Source organism: Adelges cooleyi, unplaced genomic scaffold (genome assembly GCF_023614345.1).
Source record: "Adelges cooleyi isolate 19-005CV unplaced genomic scaffold, UGA_ACOO_1.1 ACOO_flye_CR_arks_rails_tigmint_CR_PRNA_519, whole genome shotgun sequence".
Taxonomy (NCBI): Eukaryota; Metazoa; Arthropoda; class Insecta; order Hemiptera; family Adelgidae; genus Adelges; species Adelges cooleyi.
This window is the reverse complement of record NW_026096208.1, coordinates 323,049-341,029: the sequence shown is the minus strand read 5'-3', so window position 1 is coordinate 341,029 and position 17,981 is coordinate 323,049. Positions and strand designations below refer to the sequence as shown.

The 17,981-nt window shown below is 32.0% G+C and overlaps 1 protein-coding gene and 1 long non-coding RNA gene across 3 annotated transcripts; both read right to left on the bottom strand.

The window, feature by feature from the left end:
* Positions 1-285: 285 nt before the first annotated feature.
* On the bottom strand, positions 286-17,526 carry LOC126842377 (uncharacterized). Of its 2 annotated transcripts, XM_050579328.1 has the most exons (6): positions 17,269-17,526; positions 16,794-17,104; positions 1,895-2,140; positions 1,471-1,695; positions 881-1,010; positions 286-600 (listed from the first exon to the last, which is right to left on the bottom strand). In XM_050579328.1, the coding sequence occupies exons 1-6, from the start codon at positions 17,356-17,358 to the stop codon at positions 592-594; spliced, it is 1,011 nt and encodes a 336-aa protein (XP_050435285.1). In that variant the 5' UTR covers positions 17,359-17,526; the 3' UTR covers positions 286-591. The 2 variants fall into 2 exon arrangements, with proteins under 2 accessions (XP_050435285.1, XP_050435284.1); XM_050579327.1 differs by lacking the exons at positions 286-600; positions 881-1,010; positions 1,471-1,695; positions 1,895-2,140 and adding exons at positions 14,627-14,928; positions 15,483-15,612; positions 16,156-16,380 and having other exon boundaries at positions 16,548-17,104; positions 17,269-17,522.
* LOC126842378 (uncharacterized) lies at positions 10,269-11,490 on the bottom strand. Its single transcript, XR_007686325.1, has 3 exons — positions 11,388-11,490; positions 10,761-10,890; positions 10,269-10,396 (listed from the first exon to the last, which is right to left on the bottom strand). It is a non-coding gene; the product is annotated as an uncharacterized LOC126842378 (long non-coding RNA).
* Positions 17,527-17,981: the final 455 nt, after the last annotated feature.

The window sequence follows — 17,981 nt, the reverse complement described above, 5'->3', positions numbered from 1 at the left end:
TTGTAGGGACTTTTAAATTATATTTCTGTTAATTACACGAGTTTACTTCTAAGATTGCATTTAGCAAGCTATTTTATTTATTCATATGAAATTATTAACACACATTAACAATACAATATAAATTATAAGCTATGAAATAATAAGGAGATTGGCAAATTACACAATTCAGCATATACAATTAAAATAAAACAATAAATTAGAACTCCACGTTTATCGTCAATGAAATGTAGATGTAATAATTTTTTATTGATAATGAACAACTTATTATAAAGTTATTTCCTACTTAAAAGCCCATACGTAGGGTCACTGGAAATATTATGGGATATTGATTTTACATTTTTAGTTCAAACACAATTTAGCTATACAGACGGATAAGAAAAAATAATTTTGTCTTTGAAAGGTATTCGTTTTTGTCAAAAGGTGTAGGAATTTATTTTAGAAAAAATATTTATTAAGAAATCCCTTAAGTTTGCTATCTAATTCATTGTACAATAGCTTCTGTAATTTTAATATTTTATTTTATATCTAATTATTAATTGATACATGTCAATGTATATTTGTGATACTAGATCCTAGTCTCTTCGTGTTGGTCTATGTAATCTGGAAAAAATACAAAAATTATTAAGAATGGATATACCTAAGTTGGGTGTTTGGTTGTTCCTGGTAAAAACCAAATGTATATTTTGCCAGCAACTTTCATTATTATTTTTCCATTAAGGCAGAACCTTTCTGTAGCTAATATAAACGTCATATTAAAATAATGCTTTGTAAATCAAAATAAGGTTCTTTAAAGGAATAAAAATAATGATTTTCTCATTCTTTGTTAATAGACGTGCTTGTTCTGCTACATTCCTACTAAGTATCAATACATAATACTTACATGTCTGCTGCTTTCAGGATATTTTTTGAACGATTTATCTCCATCGCGAAACATTATCATACCTATTTTTACATCGCTTTTTTCCTTATAATGAGGGTTTTCTATAAGCTTCATTTCCATTTCAGATGTGCTAAAATATAACAATAATAAATATTATACGATAGAGGGTCTATTAAGATATTTACAGTTTTCTGATTTTCTATTTGCTTATTTGGCTTAATTAAAAAAAAAAATGGATAGTACAGGAGAAGCACAACTTTGGAGGTGCAGCAAATATATCAAAATTCTATTATAGATGCACATCTTAAAAGTGATGAGCAAACGCCACGTAAGTCATATATGGATGTGAAGTGGGCATATCCAGAGTTTTCCTAATCGAGTGTAAAATCTAAAACAGTAAATGTACCTAAATCCATCCATCTCGTTTATGCCCTTCTTGTTTATATTCTTCAGCTATATACTGTCTAACCCCCATTCCCTACCAATCCACCGTTTAATATGTATGTCTACTACATCATCGTTCTTCTTCCCGAAAAATTCTTAAAATACTGCATTTATACAATAGCATGTAACAATAATTTATATCATACCGTACAAGGCTGGTTTGGCCATAAATGTTCCTTGGATCGGTAGTATTTTCAAAATCCGTTTTTAAACCAGAAATCTCGAATTCTACATACTCTACAAAGCAACCCGAAGCCGTTATTTCGGAAAATGCTGGAAATTTTCCAGGGATTGGTTTTGAAAAATCTTGGTACAATTCCGAATTAGCATCTCTGTCCACCAGGTATGACACAGGTACAGCGCCTTTTGGACTAAATAAAAAATACAAATTTATTCTGTTCACGAGGTGTATAGTTGGGGAAGTAAATACGCTCACACTCTGTGAGTCCAAGCGAGACACAGAAGACAAAGCACAGTGTATTTTGTATTTTAAGATTAAGAGTTCATGATACGAGTTACTTAAAAGACAACAAACAAAAAGAATTTTGAATACGTATTTTTGATACCTACTTGTATTTTAGAAGCTGTCCGTCATAGGTGGCCTCTCTGGCCTTATTTTCGTCAAAATGCGCTAGAAGCCCCGTGAAATCTCCGAGGATGCCTGTTTTTAGGGATTCAAAGTTTTTTACAAAACTGCTGTCGTGTGGTACGCACTTGTCTACGAAGAAACGGTCGAACAATTGAATCGCCTCGTTGATAACACAGGCGAGTTCGTTGAGGGTGTCGATAAGCGGTAAGTTATACTCGTTTGTAAACCTCGTTTTTATCACTTCGGTATAGATTTTGTACTTGATTTTAAAACCGAGCTTCTTCTCGATGAATCCTGCCCAAAAATTATGGAGTTCCGTCCTAGGCGTACTAAAGGTGCGGTGGTATGCGTATATTTTTTCATTGCCTTTATTTTCTAATTTAATGTCATAGTCTAATATACGTTTTTTCCACTGCATCGAACGATACCATTCTTGATATGTTTTATTTTTAAATATTGATCTAATATCGAATTTCGAACAATATAGTTTCGTATTGTTTATGGACCAAGAGATGTTGGTTTTTTGCTCCCACAAATCCTGAAATATTAAGTAAGCGGTTATGGTTGCGTACCTTGTAAACGTGCATTCATAAGCTGTTTTGATTACGCTGCGGATCCATTCCAAATCCCTCGCAGTACTGTTGTCGGCAATTTGCTTAAAATAGTCCACAGCGGCCTTAACATCAACGGTGGTCTTAGTACCATTAACATCTTTGGCAACGATTTGTTGGGCCATAGCTACTTTCCATTCGGGAATGTTGGTTTTGTTGTTAAAAACTTGTTTGAATCCATTCAAATCTAGATAGTCAATTACAGACGGTATGCAGTAAGCACCGGAAAGACACAATAGAACCAAACTAAAATGACAAATCATATTGGTATTGTTTAAGTGACGTTATATTCTTGAAATAGCTTCTTATACACTAAAACATTTTTGTTCGTCGGTTCAACCTGCAGGTAAGCAGCACGGCGATTTAAGTCAACAAAGGCAACACTGGGAAAACTATCAATTATAGTTTTTGTAAAAACGCGTCAACAATATTTAAATATGAGTACACAAAATAGGAACCAATTCTCTAAAATTTATGTAAATTTAGAGCGCTACTGTGCATGCGAATAGTTCAAACATTCAAAACAAACAAACAACCGAATGAAATAAGTTTTCAAAAACAGGTTTTTTGTGCTAGTTAAAAAAACGTATACTCGTTCATTGAACTATATTGCGCTGAAAAATACAAGAAATGAAATATCCAGTACAGCGGGGTCAGAAAAAAGTTGGCAAGGGGGAAGTCACAGGTCTACAGGAATTATAATAATAATATGATTATTAATAACTCTCGAAATTATACATATATATGTCAAGTTACATTATCAGGTGTTCACACAAATGCAAAAAAAAGATTTGATGGCAACGAATTTTAACATTGAATATTCTAAAAGACAAAATTATTTGATATTACATAGAACCAAAATGTTTATTTATTCACACTAGTTTAAAAAAAAAAATAATTTTCTTCAAAGTATGTGAAAATGTTAAAAGAAACTCAATTCTTCGTCCTGAAAATCAATAGACCTCAAAACTAAAGTTTGAAAAACACATTGAAAAAGTTATAGAATTTAAGAATATGTAAATTGCTAAGGCAGGAGGGTTTGAACATTTATAATTTTTGGTGTTTTAAAGTACACGTTATGGGGTTCCATTTCTGATCTATGGATCTGCGTCATTAAAATACCTTTGCACTCACAGATCCACACCAAAGCTTATACTTCCTAAAATTTTAATTATGTAATAAATACAATATGAAATGGGATATCAGCAATGAAGATTGTATAAATATTTAAAATAGACTTTATACATTTTGTATTAAATGTAATGACTAATATTATTAGAAACAGAACATCAGAAATACAAATTGTTTAAATATTTGAAATACACTTTAGGAGGAATCCGAAACAACAGAGGGCCTCTCAAACATCTGAAGATGTAGTTAATAGGTAAAAAATAATGTGCACGTGTATTGTTCATATTTAAAAATAAATATGTTTTTAACATATTTATAAAACATATAACGCAAAACATATAACGGTTACTCATTTATAGAGTTATCGTATTTAAAAAAAACAGTACACTTGGGTCGAGACATAGTATGGACGGGGAGGTCACAATAATTGTACAGGAAATAATACAACTAAAAATTATAAAATCACTTTCAAATGAACGATTCGATGCGAATCTGTGGTTAGTAAGTTCAAACCGAGTATAGTCCAAGTGTTTACAAATTAGCATCGAAGCGTTTTTTTGATAGTGATTTTATCGCTTTTATTTATAATAATACCTGTAAACCTGTGACCGATTTGTCCCCACCAAGCTTTGATCCCATTGTACTGGCACATTCGGATAAAATAATGTTAAGTTAAAAGTATTTCTGTAGCCCTGAAACTTCCCTATTCCCACAATGATTTGACCTTGTAGGTTTATTTTTTTTTTTGGTGCACCCCAGTACGACAACGAATCATACGAATAACGAATCCTAACGAAAAATCACGACCATACAAACAGGTATGCTAGAAAATCGTGGTGACTGTCAAAACCGACGAACATGTTGTATAAATTGATAACACGAGTTTACCGACATGCCTGTTCGTTATTATCAAACTTTCCGCTCAAATTTCACAACAATCGACAATTTATCGTGAATTTGATTTTTCATGAATTTTTCAGTTTTTGAAAAAAACTGTTTGCGTTTTGTAAGCTGTCTGCTAACCAAATTTGGCGATTATTTTGTAAATTTGATCTTTTTTGGTGACATTATTAACTATATATAAGGAGATATGGAAACTACAAGATTCAGCATATAGAATAGAATAATACAATAAAGTAAAACTCCAGGTTTATCGTCAATGAAATGTAGATGTATTTATTTTTTATTGATAATGAATTATTTATTATAAAGTTATTTCCTACTTAAAAACTAATACGTAGGTTGCTGCGAATATTAATGGATATTGATTTTACATTTTTAGTTTAAACACGATTAAACAGACGGATGATGAAAAATATTTTTGTTTTTGAAAGGTATTCGTTTTTGTCAAAAACTGTAAGTATAGTTTATTGTAGAAAAAGATTTTTAAAAAAATTCTCTTATGTCGCATATTTAATTCATTGTACAATAATTTCTGTAATTTTAATATTAGATTATATATTCGATTATTAATTGAGACATGTCGATGTATATTTATGATATCAGATCCTAGTTTCTTCGTGTTGGTCTACGGAATCTGAAAAAAGTACAAAAATTGTTAAAAATGGATGTACCCAAGTTTGTTTATTAGTTGTTCACGGTTTAAACAACATGTATAATTTGCTAGCCACGTTTCTTATAATATTCCCATTAAGGCAGAACTTTTCTGTAGCTAATATAGACGTCGTATTAAAATAATGCTTTATAAATCAAATTTAAATCAAAGGAAAGTACTTTTAAGGAATAAAAATTATATAAATTAATTAAACTACTCTTAACTTTCACACGAGAGGAAATTTATTATGAAAAACAATAGGTTGCAAAGGTAATTAATTGTACATTTCTTGTATACTTCATACTTCTGTATTCTCATTCTTTGTTGATAGATGTGCTTGCTCTGCTATATTTCGAATTAATGTTAATACTATATACTATGTACTTACTTGTCTGCTGCTTTGAGGATGATCATTGAACGATTTATCTTCATTGCGAAACAAAAACATACCAAATTTTACATCGTGTTCTTGCCTGTAACGGGTGGTTTCTACAAGTTTCATTTTTATTTCGGATGTGCTAAAATATATAATAATAATAAATATTATATGATAGAGAGTTTCATAAGGTATTGACAGTTATTCAGTATAGAAGCAATGAATGTACCCAAATCCGTCTATCTCGTTGATGCCCTTTTAGTCTATATTCGTTAGCTATATACTGTCTAAGCCCCATTCATTACCAATCCACCGTTCGATAAGTATTTATACTTCATCACATCGTTCTACTTCCCGGAAAGTTCTTTTAATCTGCATTTATATAATAACATGTAACAATATTTTATATCATACCGTACACGGCTGGTAAGGCCATAAACGTTCCTTGGGTCGATAGTATTTGCAAAATCCGTTTTTAAACCATTAATCTCGAATTCTACATACTCTACGAAGCAACCCGAAGCCTTTATTTCGGGAAATGCTGGCGATTTTCCCGGAATAGGTTTTGTAAAATCTTTGTACAAATCCGAGTCAGTGTGTCTGTTCGCCAAGTATGGAAAAGGTACAGTGCCTTCTGGACTAAACAAAAAATACAAATTAATTCTGTTCACGAGGTGAACAGTTGGGGAAGTAAATATGCTCACATTCGATGAATCCAAGCGAGACACAAAAAATAATGCACAATAAATTTAGTGTTTTAAGATTAAGATAAAAAATACATGATACGAGTTACTTAAAAGACAAAAAACAAAAATAATTTTAAAAAAGGTATTTTTGAGACCTACTTGTATTTTAGATGCTGTCCATCCTTGCGGGCCTCTCTGGCCACCATCTCATCAAAATACGCTAGAAGAACCGTGAATTCTCCGAGGATGCCTGTTTTTAAGGATTTAAAGTTCTTTGCGAACTTTTTGTCGTGAGGTACGCACTTGTTTACGAGGGAACTGTCGAACAATTGAATCGCCTCATTAAGAACACAGGCGAGTTCGTTAAGAGTGTCGATAAGCGGTAAGTTATATTCGTTTGTAAACCTCGTTATTATCACTTCAGTATAGATTTTGTACTTGATTTTAAAACCGAGATTCTTCTCGATTAATCCTGCCCAAAAATTGTGGAGTTCCATCGTAGGCATACTCCAGGTTCGGTGGAATGCGAATAACTTTTCGGCGCTTTTATTTTCTAATTCAATGTCATAGTCTAATATATGGTATTCCCACTGCATCGAACGATACCACTCATTATATGTTTTGTTTTCAAATATTGATTGAATATCGAATTTCGAACAACACAGTTCTGTTTCATTTATGGCCGAGGTGATGTTGTTTTTGTGCTCCCACAGATCCTGAAGTATTAAGTAAGCGGCTATGGTTGCGTACCTTGTAAACGTGCATTTATAAGCTGTTTCGATTATGCTGCGGATCCATTTTAAATGCACCTCATCACTATTGTCTGCATTTTGCATAAAATAGTCAACAGCGGCCCTAACATCCCTAACGTAAGTTTTAATACCTTTGAAGTCTTCGACAATTATTTGTTGGGCCATAGCTACTTCCCATTCGGCAATTTTGGTTTTGTTGTTAAAAACTTGTTTGAATCCATTAAAATCTAGATAGTTAATTACAGACGGTATGCAATAAGCACCGGAAAGACACAATATAATCAAACTAAATTGACTAATCATATTAGTATTGTTTATGTGACTTTATATTCTAGCGTTAGCTTAAGATACACCAAAATATTGTTGCTCGTCGCTTCAACCTGCAGGTAAGGAACACGGTGATTTAAGTCAAAAAAGTTAACTTGGTAGAACTATAAAATATTGGTTTTGTAAATACGCATCAATAATGTTTAAATACAAATATACAAATTAGATATTCTCTAAAATGTATGTAAATGTAGAGCGCCGCCGTGCATGCGAATAGTTCAAACATTTAAAACAAACAACCAAATAAAATAAGTTTTAAAAAACAGGTTTTCTTAATAGTAAAACAAAGTATACCTCGTTTATAGAATAACATTGAGCCAATTTAAAATATCCAGTACAGAGGGTGTCAGAAAATAGTAGGGAAGGGGGAGGTCTCAAGTCTACAGGATAATAATAAAATACAATTTTATGGCAACGCATTTTTTTTCCTTCGCCCTGAAAATCAAGAGAACTCAAAACTAAATTTTATAATTTTTTAATATTAACTCTTACCCCCTGTAACTTTAATGGAAAAATATTGCTAATATTCTCAAATCTAAACTTCGTTTAACCTCCAAATATCCTGTAATTATTTTTTTATTGTAGAAAAATGATATTTTAAAAAGTTTATATTGAACAGTTGTTTCGCATCCACAGTTTCACAATGAACCATTTGTTTAGCATAGAAGCCTTTGCGATGACACCATGCAGATTTAAAAAATTGATGTGACCCAAATTTGCTAACTTTTTCTGATTTATATTGTACTTGATTTGGGCTGTGCTGGCTTACATTGTACTGGTTTAAACCGTAGTGAACTGTGTTTATTTATTATTTTGTTTTTGGGTTTTTACTGTATACCTGTAGTCTTTGATTATTATCAAAGACTACAGTCTTTGATAATAATCAAATCAGAAAGTTGTTTTGTATCCACATATGAACCGTTTGTTTAGTATAGAAGCATTTGCGATGAAAACTTGCAGATTTAAACTTATGTGACCCAAATTTGCTAACTTCTTATTTTATGATATACATTGTATTTGACTTGGGTTGTGATGGCTTACATTGTCCTGGTTTAAACCGTACTTGGTTTAGACTATCCTGGTTTAAACTTTGTTTAGTTATTAGTTGTTTTTTGGTTTTTAACCGTATACCTGTAGTCTTATATTATTATTAAATGAATATTCATATAACCATTCTACAGAAGTTTGGATTAAATTGTCTTTTTGAAAAAAAGTTATAGAATTAAAGTATATGTAAACTGTTAAGCATTATGGACTGGAGGGTTTGAACATATTTAATTTTTAGTGTTATAAAGTACATAATATGAAGGGGTATGATTTCTGATCTATGGATCTGCGTCTTTATTAGGCACTTTATACACTTTGTATTAAATGTAATGACTAATATTATTAGAAACGGGATATCAGAAATACAAATTGTATAAATATTTGAAATACACTTAAGGAGGAATCTAAAATAACCGGAGGGCTCTCAAACATCTAAAGATGTAGTCATTAGGTAAAAAATATGGTGCGCGTTTATTGTTCAAATAATAAAATAAAATGTGTTTTTATACTCTACGCAAACCATATAACGATTACTCATGTACAGATTTACCGAATTGAAAAAAGGCAGTACATTGGAGCATAGTGGGGACAGGGAGGTCACAATAAGTGTACAGGAATTATTCCAACTAATAGTGATAAAATCAAAGCTTCGATGCGAATCTGTGGTTAGTAAGTCTAAACCATATAACACAGTATAAACCATCACAGTAAGAGAGTCTATAAGTGAGATGCAGTGTTTATAAATTAGCATCGAAGCGTTTATTTGAAAGTGATTTTATCGCTTTTATTTATAATAATTTCTGTAAAACCGTGACCTCTTTGACCCCACTATGCTTTGACCCATGGCAAACTAGGATTGCTAGTTTGCAATGCAGGGTCCTTCTACCGGCCAGCCTGGTGTATGAGGCTCCTCCAAACGAACCTCAACCATTGTAGGCTGGCCCAGACGATCGCTGAGGAAGCGATCGACGTGGTCATAGCCTCGGACCCGTACAGGCAGGCACACGGAGTCGGTGGCTGGCTAACTAGCACCGACACTGGTCGAGCGGCCCCGGGAGTGTTCGGGACAGGAGTGACGGTGGGATCCGTCGAGAGGGATGTAGAGTACATGGATGGCGCGTCCCCCCCCCAGTATTCTATGGGTGCATGTGAAAAAAAAAAAAAAAAAGGTAATTGCATGTCGCACACAGCACAGTGTTATCAATTATTATCATTTGGATTTATTTGTGCGTGATAACAGCAACTGTTATCACTCTAATATTGCATTATGTGTATTTCTTTCAGGGCCGTACCGACGAACATGTTGTGAAAATTGATAGCACGAGTTTGCGGACATATCTGTTCGTTATTATCAAACTTTCCGCTCAAATTTCACAGCAATCGACAATTTATCGTGAATTTGATTTGTCATGGAATTTTTCAGTTTTCGAAAAAAACCTTTGCATTTTGTAAGCTGTCTGCTAACAAAATTTGGCGATTATTTTGTATATTTTATCTTTTATAGCGACATTATTAATTACGAATTAATAAGGAGTTTTGGAAATTACAAGATTCAGCATATAGAATAGAATAATACAATAAAATAAAACTCCGGGTTTATCGTCAATGAAATGTAAATGTATATATTTTTTATTGATAATGAGTAATTTATTATAAAGTTATTTCCTACTTAAAAGCCAATACGTAGGTTCACTGCGAATATTATGGGATATTGATTTTATTTTTTTAGTTCAAATACAATATTAAGAGTAGCTATACAGACGGATCAGAAAAAATAATTTAATTTATTGAAAGGTATTTGTTTTTGTCAAAAATTGTAAGCATAGTTTATTATAGTAAACGATTTTTAAAAAAAATTCCCTTATGTTGCATATTTAATTCATTGTACAATAATTTGTGTAATTTTAATATTGAATTATATATTTGATTATTAATTCAGACATGTTGATATATATTTATGGTATCAGATCACAGTTTCCTTGTGTTGCTCTATGGAGTCTGGAAAAAGTACAAAAATTGTTAAAAATGGATTTACCTAAGTTTGGTTATTAGTTGTTCCCGGTTTCTTATATTTTTCACATTAAAGCAGAACTTTTCTGTAGCTAACATAGACGTCGTATTAAAATAATGCTTTGTAAATCAAATTTAAATCAAAGTTAAGTACTTTTAAGGAATTCAAAGTATGAAATACTTTTAACATTCACATGAGAGGAAATTTATTTTGAAAAACAATAGGTTGCAAAGGTAATTAATTGTACATTTCTCGTATACTTCATACTTCTGTATTCTCATTCTTTGTTGATAGACGTGCTTGCTCTGCTATATTTCGAATTAATGTTAATACTATATACTATGTACTTACTTGTCTGCTGCTTTGAGGATGATCATTGAACAATTTATCTTCATTGCGAAACAAAAACATACCAAATATTACATCGTGTTCTTGCCTATAATGGGTGGAATCTACAAGTTTCATTTTTATTTCGGATGTGCTAAAATATAATAATGATAAATATAATATGATAGAGGTTCTTTTCAAGTATTTACAGATTTGTAGTTTACTATTTAAAAATTTTTTTTGTTTATGTTATTTTACAATATTGTAATATTTATTTATAGTCTAACACTTTGAAATATTATTAACTATTATGCCTTCAAAAAAAGACACTAAATAGTGTAGTTTTTTTTAGGAAAAATGCTTGAGTAATGAGCAAACGCCACGTAGGCGTAGGCCATGTATGAGAGTCAAGTTGGCATATCAAGAGTCTTCCTAATCGATTGTAAAATCCTAAGCAATGAATGTACCCAATTCCATCTATCTCGTTATGCCCTTTTAGTCTCTATTCTTTAGCTATAATGTCTAATCCCTATTCTCTACCAATCCACCGTTTGATATGTATGTCTACTACATCATCGTTCTACTTACCGGAATATTCTTTAAAAAATGCTGCATTTATATAATAGCATGTAACAATAATTCATATCATACCGTACAGGGCTGGTATGGCCATAAATGTTCGTTGGGTTGGTAGTATTTACAAAATCCGATTTCAAACCAGATATCTCGAATTCTACATACTCTACGAAACAACCCGAAGCCGTTATTTCGGAAAATGCTGGCGATTTTCCCGGAATAGGTTTTGAAAAATCTTTGTACAATTTCAAATTAAAGTCTCTGTCCGCCAAGTATGGCACAGGTACAGGGCCTTCTCGACTAAATAAAAAAGTATAAACTATTCAGTTCACGAAGTGAATAGTTGGGTAAGTAAATACGCTCACACTCGGTGAGTCCAAGTGAGACACAAAAGAAAATGCACAATACATTTTGTATTTCAAGATAAAGATACAAAAAACATGATACGTGCAACTAAAAAGACAAAAAACAAAAATAATTTGAAATACTTATTTTTCATACCTACTTGTATTTTATATGCCGCCCATCCACGCTGGACTCTTTGGCCTTCTTTGCATCAATATACTCTAGAAGCCCCGTGAAATTTCCGAGGACGCCTGTTTTTAGGGATTCGAAGTTCTTCACAAAACTGTTGTCGTGTGGTACACATTTGTCTACTAGGAAACTGTCGAACAATTGAATCGCCTCATTGAGAACACAGGCGAGTTCGTTAAGAGTGTCGATAATCGGTAAGTTATATCCGTTTGTAAACCTTGTTTTTATCACTTCGGTATAGATTTTGTACTTAATTTTAAAACCGAGCTTCTTCTCGATGAATCCTGCCCAAAAGTTGTGGAGTTCCTTCTTTGGCATAGTATAGGGTCGGTGGAATGCAAATAGTTTTTTACCGGATATATTTTCTAATTTAATGTCAAAGTCTAGTATATTATTTTCCCACTGTAACGAACGATATATTTCATAATACTTTTCATTTTTAAATATTGTTTGAATATCGAAATTCGAACAATTTAGTTCCGTATGATTTATGGCCCAGTTGATGTTGGTTTTGCGCTCCCAAAAATCCTGAAATATGAAGTAAGTGGTTATGGTTGCATACCTTGTAAACGTGCATTCGTATGCTGTTTTGATTATGCTGCGGATCCATTCCAAATCCGCCGCAGTACTGTTGTCGGCAATTTGCTTAAAATAGTCCACAGCGGCCTTAACATCAACGGTGGTTTTAGTACCATTAACATCTTTGGCAATGATTTGTTGGGCCATAGCTACTTCCCATTCGGCAATTTTGGTTTTGTTGTTAAAAACTTGTTTGAAGCCATTCAAATCTAGATAGTTAATTACAGACGGTATGCAATAAGCGCCGGAAAGGCACAATAGAATCAAACTAAATTGACTAATCATATTGGTATTGTTTATGTGATGTTATATTCTTGCTATGGTAGCTCAAGATACACTAAAACATTTTTGGTCGTCGGTTCGACCTGCAATGTCTTCAGAATACTTATGATAATAGATGGTGTTAGTACAGCGGTAGGTTTATTTTTATTATTTGTTTAGCCTTTGATTGTTATAAAAAACACATTTAGGTTTAAAAACAAATGTGATCCAAATTTGCTAACTTCTTCTGTTCTGTGTTATATTGTACATTGATTCATTTTTTTCTTTAATTTTGTAATAATAAATAATATATATGTATATATATTATATAAATGCATTTAATAATGTATTATCAATTTATTTGTTTATTAAATTAGTTCACATTCGACGTATTTAGATCGATGTACATTTATCAGAGTAAATTTTATCAACCCTAACAAAAATAATTTTTGAATTTTAGTTGTATTTATTAGGCACTTTTTTAAATATTAATTGTGTAATAAATATAATATGAAATAGGATATCAGAAATGAAGATTGTATAAATATTTTTATTAGACTTGAGGAGCAATCGAAAACAACCGATGGCCTCTCAAAAATCTGAACATGTAGTCAATAGGTAAAAAATATTGTGCGCCCGTATTGTTTAAATAATAAAATAAAATATGTTTTTATACTTAGCGCAAAACATATTACGAGTGCTCTCATGTACAGATTTATCGAATTGAATAAAGGCGTACAGTGTAGTAGAGGCATAGTGAGGACAGGGAAGTCATAATAATTGTACAGGAATTAATACAACTGAAAATGATAAAATTCCTTTATATTGGGGACGGGGAGGTCACAATAAGTGTACAGGAATTATTCCAACTAATAGTGATAAAATCAAAGCTTCGATGCGAATCTGTGGTTAGTTAATCCAAACCAGTACAGTCCAAACCATATAACACAGTATAAACCACCACACTAAGAGAGTCTTAAAGTGAGATGCAGTGTTTACAAAATACCATCGAAGCGTTTATTTGAAAGTGATTTTATCGCTTTTATTTATGATAATTTCTGTAAGCCCGTGACCTTTTCGTCCCCACTATGCTTTGATCTCACTGTACTGGCATATTAGGATAGAATAACGTTCAGTTACAATAATATTTCTGTACCCTTGTAATTTCCACATTCCCACTATTTATATTACATCGTATATCCATAAATTCTAAAGTCACCATGTAGTTGCAACTCGCACACGCCATAGTTTTATCAATAATTTTCATTCGGTTTCGTTTGTGAATGATTATAGCTGCTGTTATCACTCTAATATCGCGCTATCAACAGTTAAAGGTCATCCCTTTGCGCCATAGATAACGACAATTCAGTTTTCGAAAAAAAATGGTTTGCATTTTGTGAGTTGTCTGTTACGAATTTGGCGATTATTTTACATATTTCATCTTTTTTTGCGACATAATAAATTCTGTTGATTACACGAGTTTACATCTGAGATTTCATCGGAATAAATCTAGTGAGGTAATTTATTATCAGTTATTTTATTTATTCGTATGACATTATTCACACACATTAACAATATAATTTAAACTATATTAATTATAAATAAATGAATTAATTATAAGATGTGAAAATTGCAAGATTCAGCATATAGAATAGAATAATACAATAAAGTAAAACTCCAGGTTTATCGTCAACGAAATGTAGATGTATTTATTTTTTATTGATAATGAATTATTTATTATAAAGTTATTTCCTACTTAAAAGCTAATACGTAGATTGACTGCGAATATTATGGGATATTGATTTTACATTTTTAGTTCAAACACAATTTAACTGACGAATGATGAAAAATATTTTTGTTTTTGAAAGGTATTCGTTTTATTAATTCGGTGTATTAATTTTTTTAGTAATTATAAATAATTTATTATTTTCACGTTCACTGCGAATATTATGGGATATTGATTTTACATTTTCAGTTTGAATACTATTTTAAAAGTAGCTAAACAGACGGATGAGTAAAAAATAATTTTGTTTTGGAAGGTATTCGTTTTTGTCAAAAATGTTAACTATACTTTATTTTAGAAAAAGACTTTATAAAAAAATCCTTTAAGTTGCATATTTAATTCATTGTACAATAATTTCTGTAATTTTAACATTAGATTATATATTTGATTATTAATTGAGACATGTCAATGTATATTGATGATATCAGATCCTAGATTTTCCGTGTTGGTTTATGGAATCTGGAAAAAGTACAAAAATTGTTAAAAATGGGTATACCTAAGTTTGGTTTTTGGTTGTACCTAATAAAAACCAAATGTATATTTTGCTAGTAACGTTTCTTATAATTTTCCGATTAAGTCAGAACTTTTTTGTAGCTAATATAGACGTCGTGTTAAAAGAATGATTTGAAATCAAAAAAGTACTTTAAAGGAATTAAAATCATGAAATACTTGCACATGGGATACTTCAATTGATGCATTTAAGCATGTTTTTACTAAGCTAGTTGATGAATAAAAATATTTAAGAAAACCTTGAACCTATAAGATCCCAGTAATGACAGATTAGTGTAGGTTAAGTTTATTTAAACGGGTTTGAAGGGTCTAAACTCTACAAGGCATACCGTTATCCAACTGTGTTGAGTTTATTTGGGAAAATGACTATGAAAAACCATAGGTTGCAAAGGTAATTTATTGTACATTTCCTGTATACTTCATATATTTGTATTTTCATTATTTTGTTAATAGACGTGCTTGCTCTGCTACACTCCTACTTAGTATAAAAACATGATACTTACGTGTCTGCGGCTTTCAGGATAATTTTTGAACGATTTATCTCCATCGCGAAACATTATCATACCTATTTTTACATCGCTTTTTTCCTTATAATGGGAGGTTTCTACAAGGTTCATTTTAATTTCGGATGTGCTAAAATATAATAATAATAAATATTATATGATAGAGGGTCTCTTAAAGTATTTACAGTATTGTAGTTTTCCATTTGCTTATTTGGCTCAATTTTAAAAAAAAGATGGTTAGTACAGGAGAAGCACAACTTTGGAGGTGCAGCAAATATCAAAAACCTATTACAGATGCACATCTTAAGATTAATTAGCAAACGCCACCTAAGCCATGTATGGACGTCAAGTGAGCATATCAAGAGTCTTCCTAATCGAGTCATGGCTACTTTGAAGCTTTTCTCCATTTAGTTTGGTACTAAATGGAGAAAAGCTTCAAAGTAGCCTAAACAACGATGGTATTATAAAGTTAAATACGAATTAAACATAAGTTATGAATGTACCTAATTTCATCTATCTCGTTCATGCCCTTCTAGTCTATATTCTTTAGCTATTTACTGTCTGATCCTTCTACCAATCCATCGTTCGATAGGTATGTCTACTACACCTTCGTTCTACTTCTCGGAAAGTTCTAAATTTATATAATAGCATGTAACAATAATTTATAACATACCGTACAAGGTTGGCATGGCCATAAACGTTCCTTGGGTCGATAGTATTTGCAAAATCCGTTTTTAAACCTGAAATCTCCAATTCTACGTGCTCCACGAAGCAACCCGAAGCCGTTATATGGTCAAATGCTTGCGATTTTCCCGGGATCGGTTTTGAAAAATCTCTGTACAATTTCGAATTAGTGTCTCTGGCCTCCAGGTATGGCAAAGGTACATGACCTTCTCGACTAAATTAAAAATACCAACTATTCATTACATGAAGTGAACAGTTGGGAATTTAAACACACTCACACTCGGTGAGTCCAAACGAGACACAAAAGATATTGCACAATAAAATTTGTATTTTAAGATTAAGATTAAAAATACAAGTAACACGTAATAAGATTTTTTATACTTGTATTTTGCATGCCGCCCATCCACACTGGCCTCTCTGGCCACCATTGCATCAAAATGCGCTAGAAGCCCCGTGAAATCTCCGCGGATGCCTGTTTTTAGGGATTCGAAGTTCTTCACAAAACTGTTGTCGTGTGGTACACATTTGTCTACTAGGAAACTGTCGAACAATTGAATCGCCTCATTGAGAACACAGGCGAGTTCGTTAAGAGTGTCGATAATCGGTAAGTTATATTCGTTTGTAAACCTCGTTTTTATCACTTTGGTATAGATGTTGTACTTGATTTTAAAACCGAGCTTCTTCTCGATGAATCCTGCCCAAAAATTGTGAAGTTCCATCTTTGACATTGGTTTGGTTTCGTGGTATGCAAATATGTTTCCGTCGCTTTTATTTTCTAATTTAATGTCATAGTCTAATATATTTTTTTCCCACTGCATCGAACGATGCGTTTCTCGATATGTTTTATTTTGAAATATTGATTGAATATCGAATTCGGAACAATGTAGTTGCGTATGATTTATCGCCCAGTAGATGTTGGTTTTGTGCTCCCACAAATCCTGAAATATTAAGTAAGCGGTTATGGTTGCGTACCTTGTAAACGTGCATTCATAAGCTGTTTTGATTATGCCGCGGATCCATTCCAAATCTCCCGCAGTACTTTTGTCTGCAATTCCCATAAAATAGTCCACAGCGGACTTAACGTCAGTAAGAGTTTTAGTACCTTTGAAATCTTCGGCAAGTATTTGTTGGGCCATAGCTGTGTCCCATTCGGGAATCTTGGTTTGGTTGTTAAAAACTTGTTTGAAGCCATTCAAATCTAGATAGTTAATTACAGACGGTATGCAATAAGCGCCGGAAAGGCACAATAGAATCAAACTAAAATGACTAATCATATTGGTATTGTTATGTGACGTTATATTCTTGCTATAGCTTAAGATACACTAAAACACTTTTGTTCGTAGATTCAACCGGCAATGGCTTCAGCATATCTATGTAAATAAATAGATATATGTAAATACATGTGTGTGTTAGCACTGCTGTTGGCTTATGGATAATAATTGTTTACCTATGGCCGTATGCATTTTTAAAAAATTGAAAATCACCGATATACTGTGTTTCCCTTAAGTCAGCATTTTTTCTTTACTGAATATTTTTATCAGTTCGTAGATAGGGTTGTATGTTAATTATTCAACAACTTTGTTTTCAATTGAAAAGAAACCCATAATAATATTGTAATATTGTGTTTTTGTCAACAAAAGCAATATTGGTAAAACTATAATATATATTTTTTGTAAAAACACATCAACAATATTTAAATATGAATATACAATATAGGTATTTGCTAAAATGTATGTAATTGTGGAACGCTACCGTTTAAGCGAATAGTTCAAACATTCAAAATAAACAAACAGCCAAATGAAACAAGTGTTAAAA

Excerpts from the sequence above, each read along its gene's own strand:
- LOC126842377 (XM_050579328.1), bottom strand. The coding sequence starts at position 17,358 with ATGGCTTCAAACAAGTTTTTAACAACCAAACCAAGATTCCCGAATGGG. Across the intron at positions 2,141-16,793 it reads ACCAAAGTGATAAAAACGAG|GTTTACAAACGAGTATAACT; the intron begins GTTTACAAACGA and ends GATAAAAACGAG. Across the intron at positions 1,011-1,470 it reads GGCCAAACCAGCCTTGTACG|CACATCTGAAATGGAAATGA; the intron begins GTATGATATAAA and ends GTTATATTTTAG.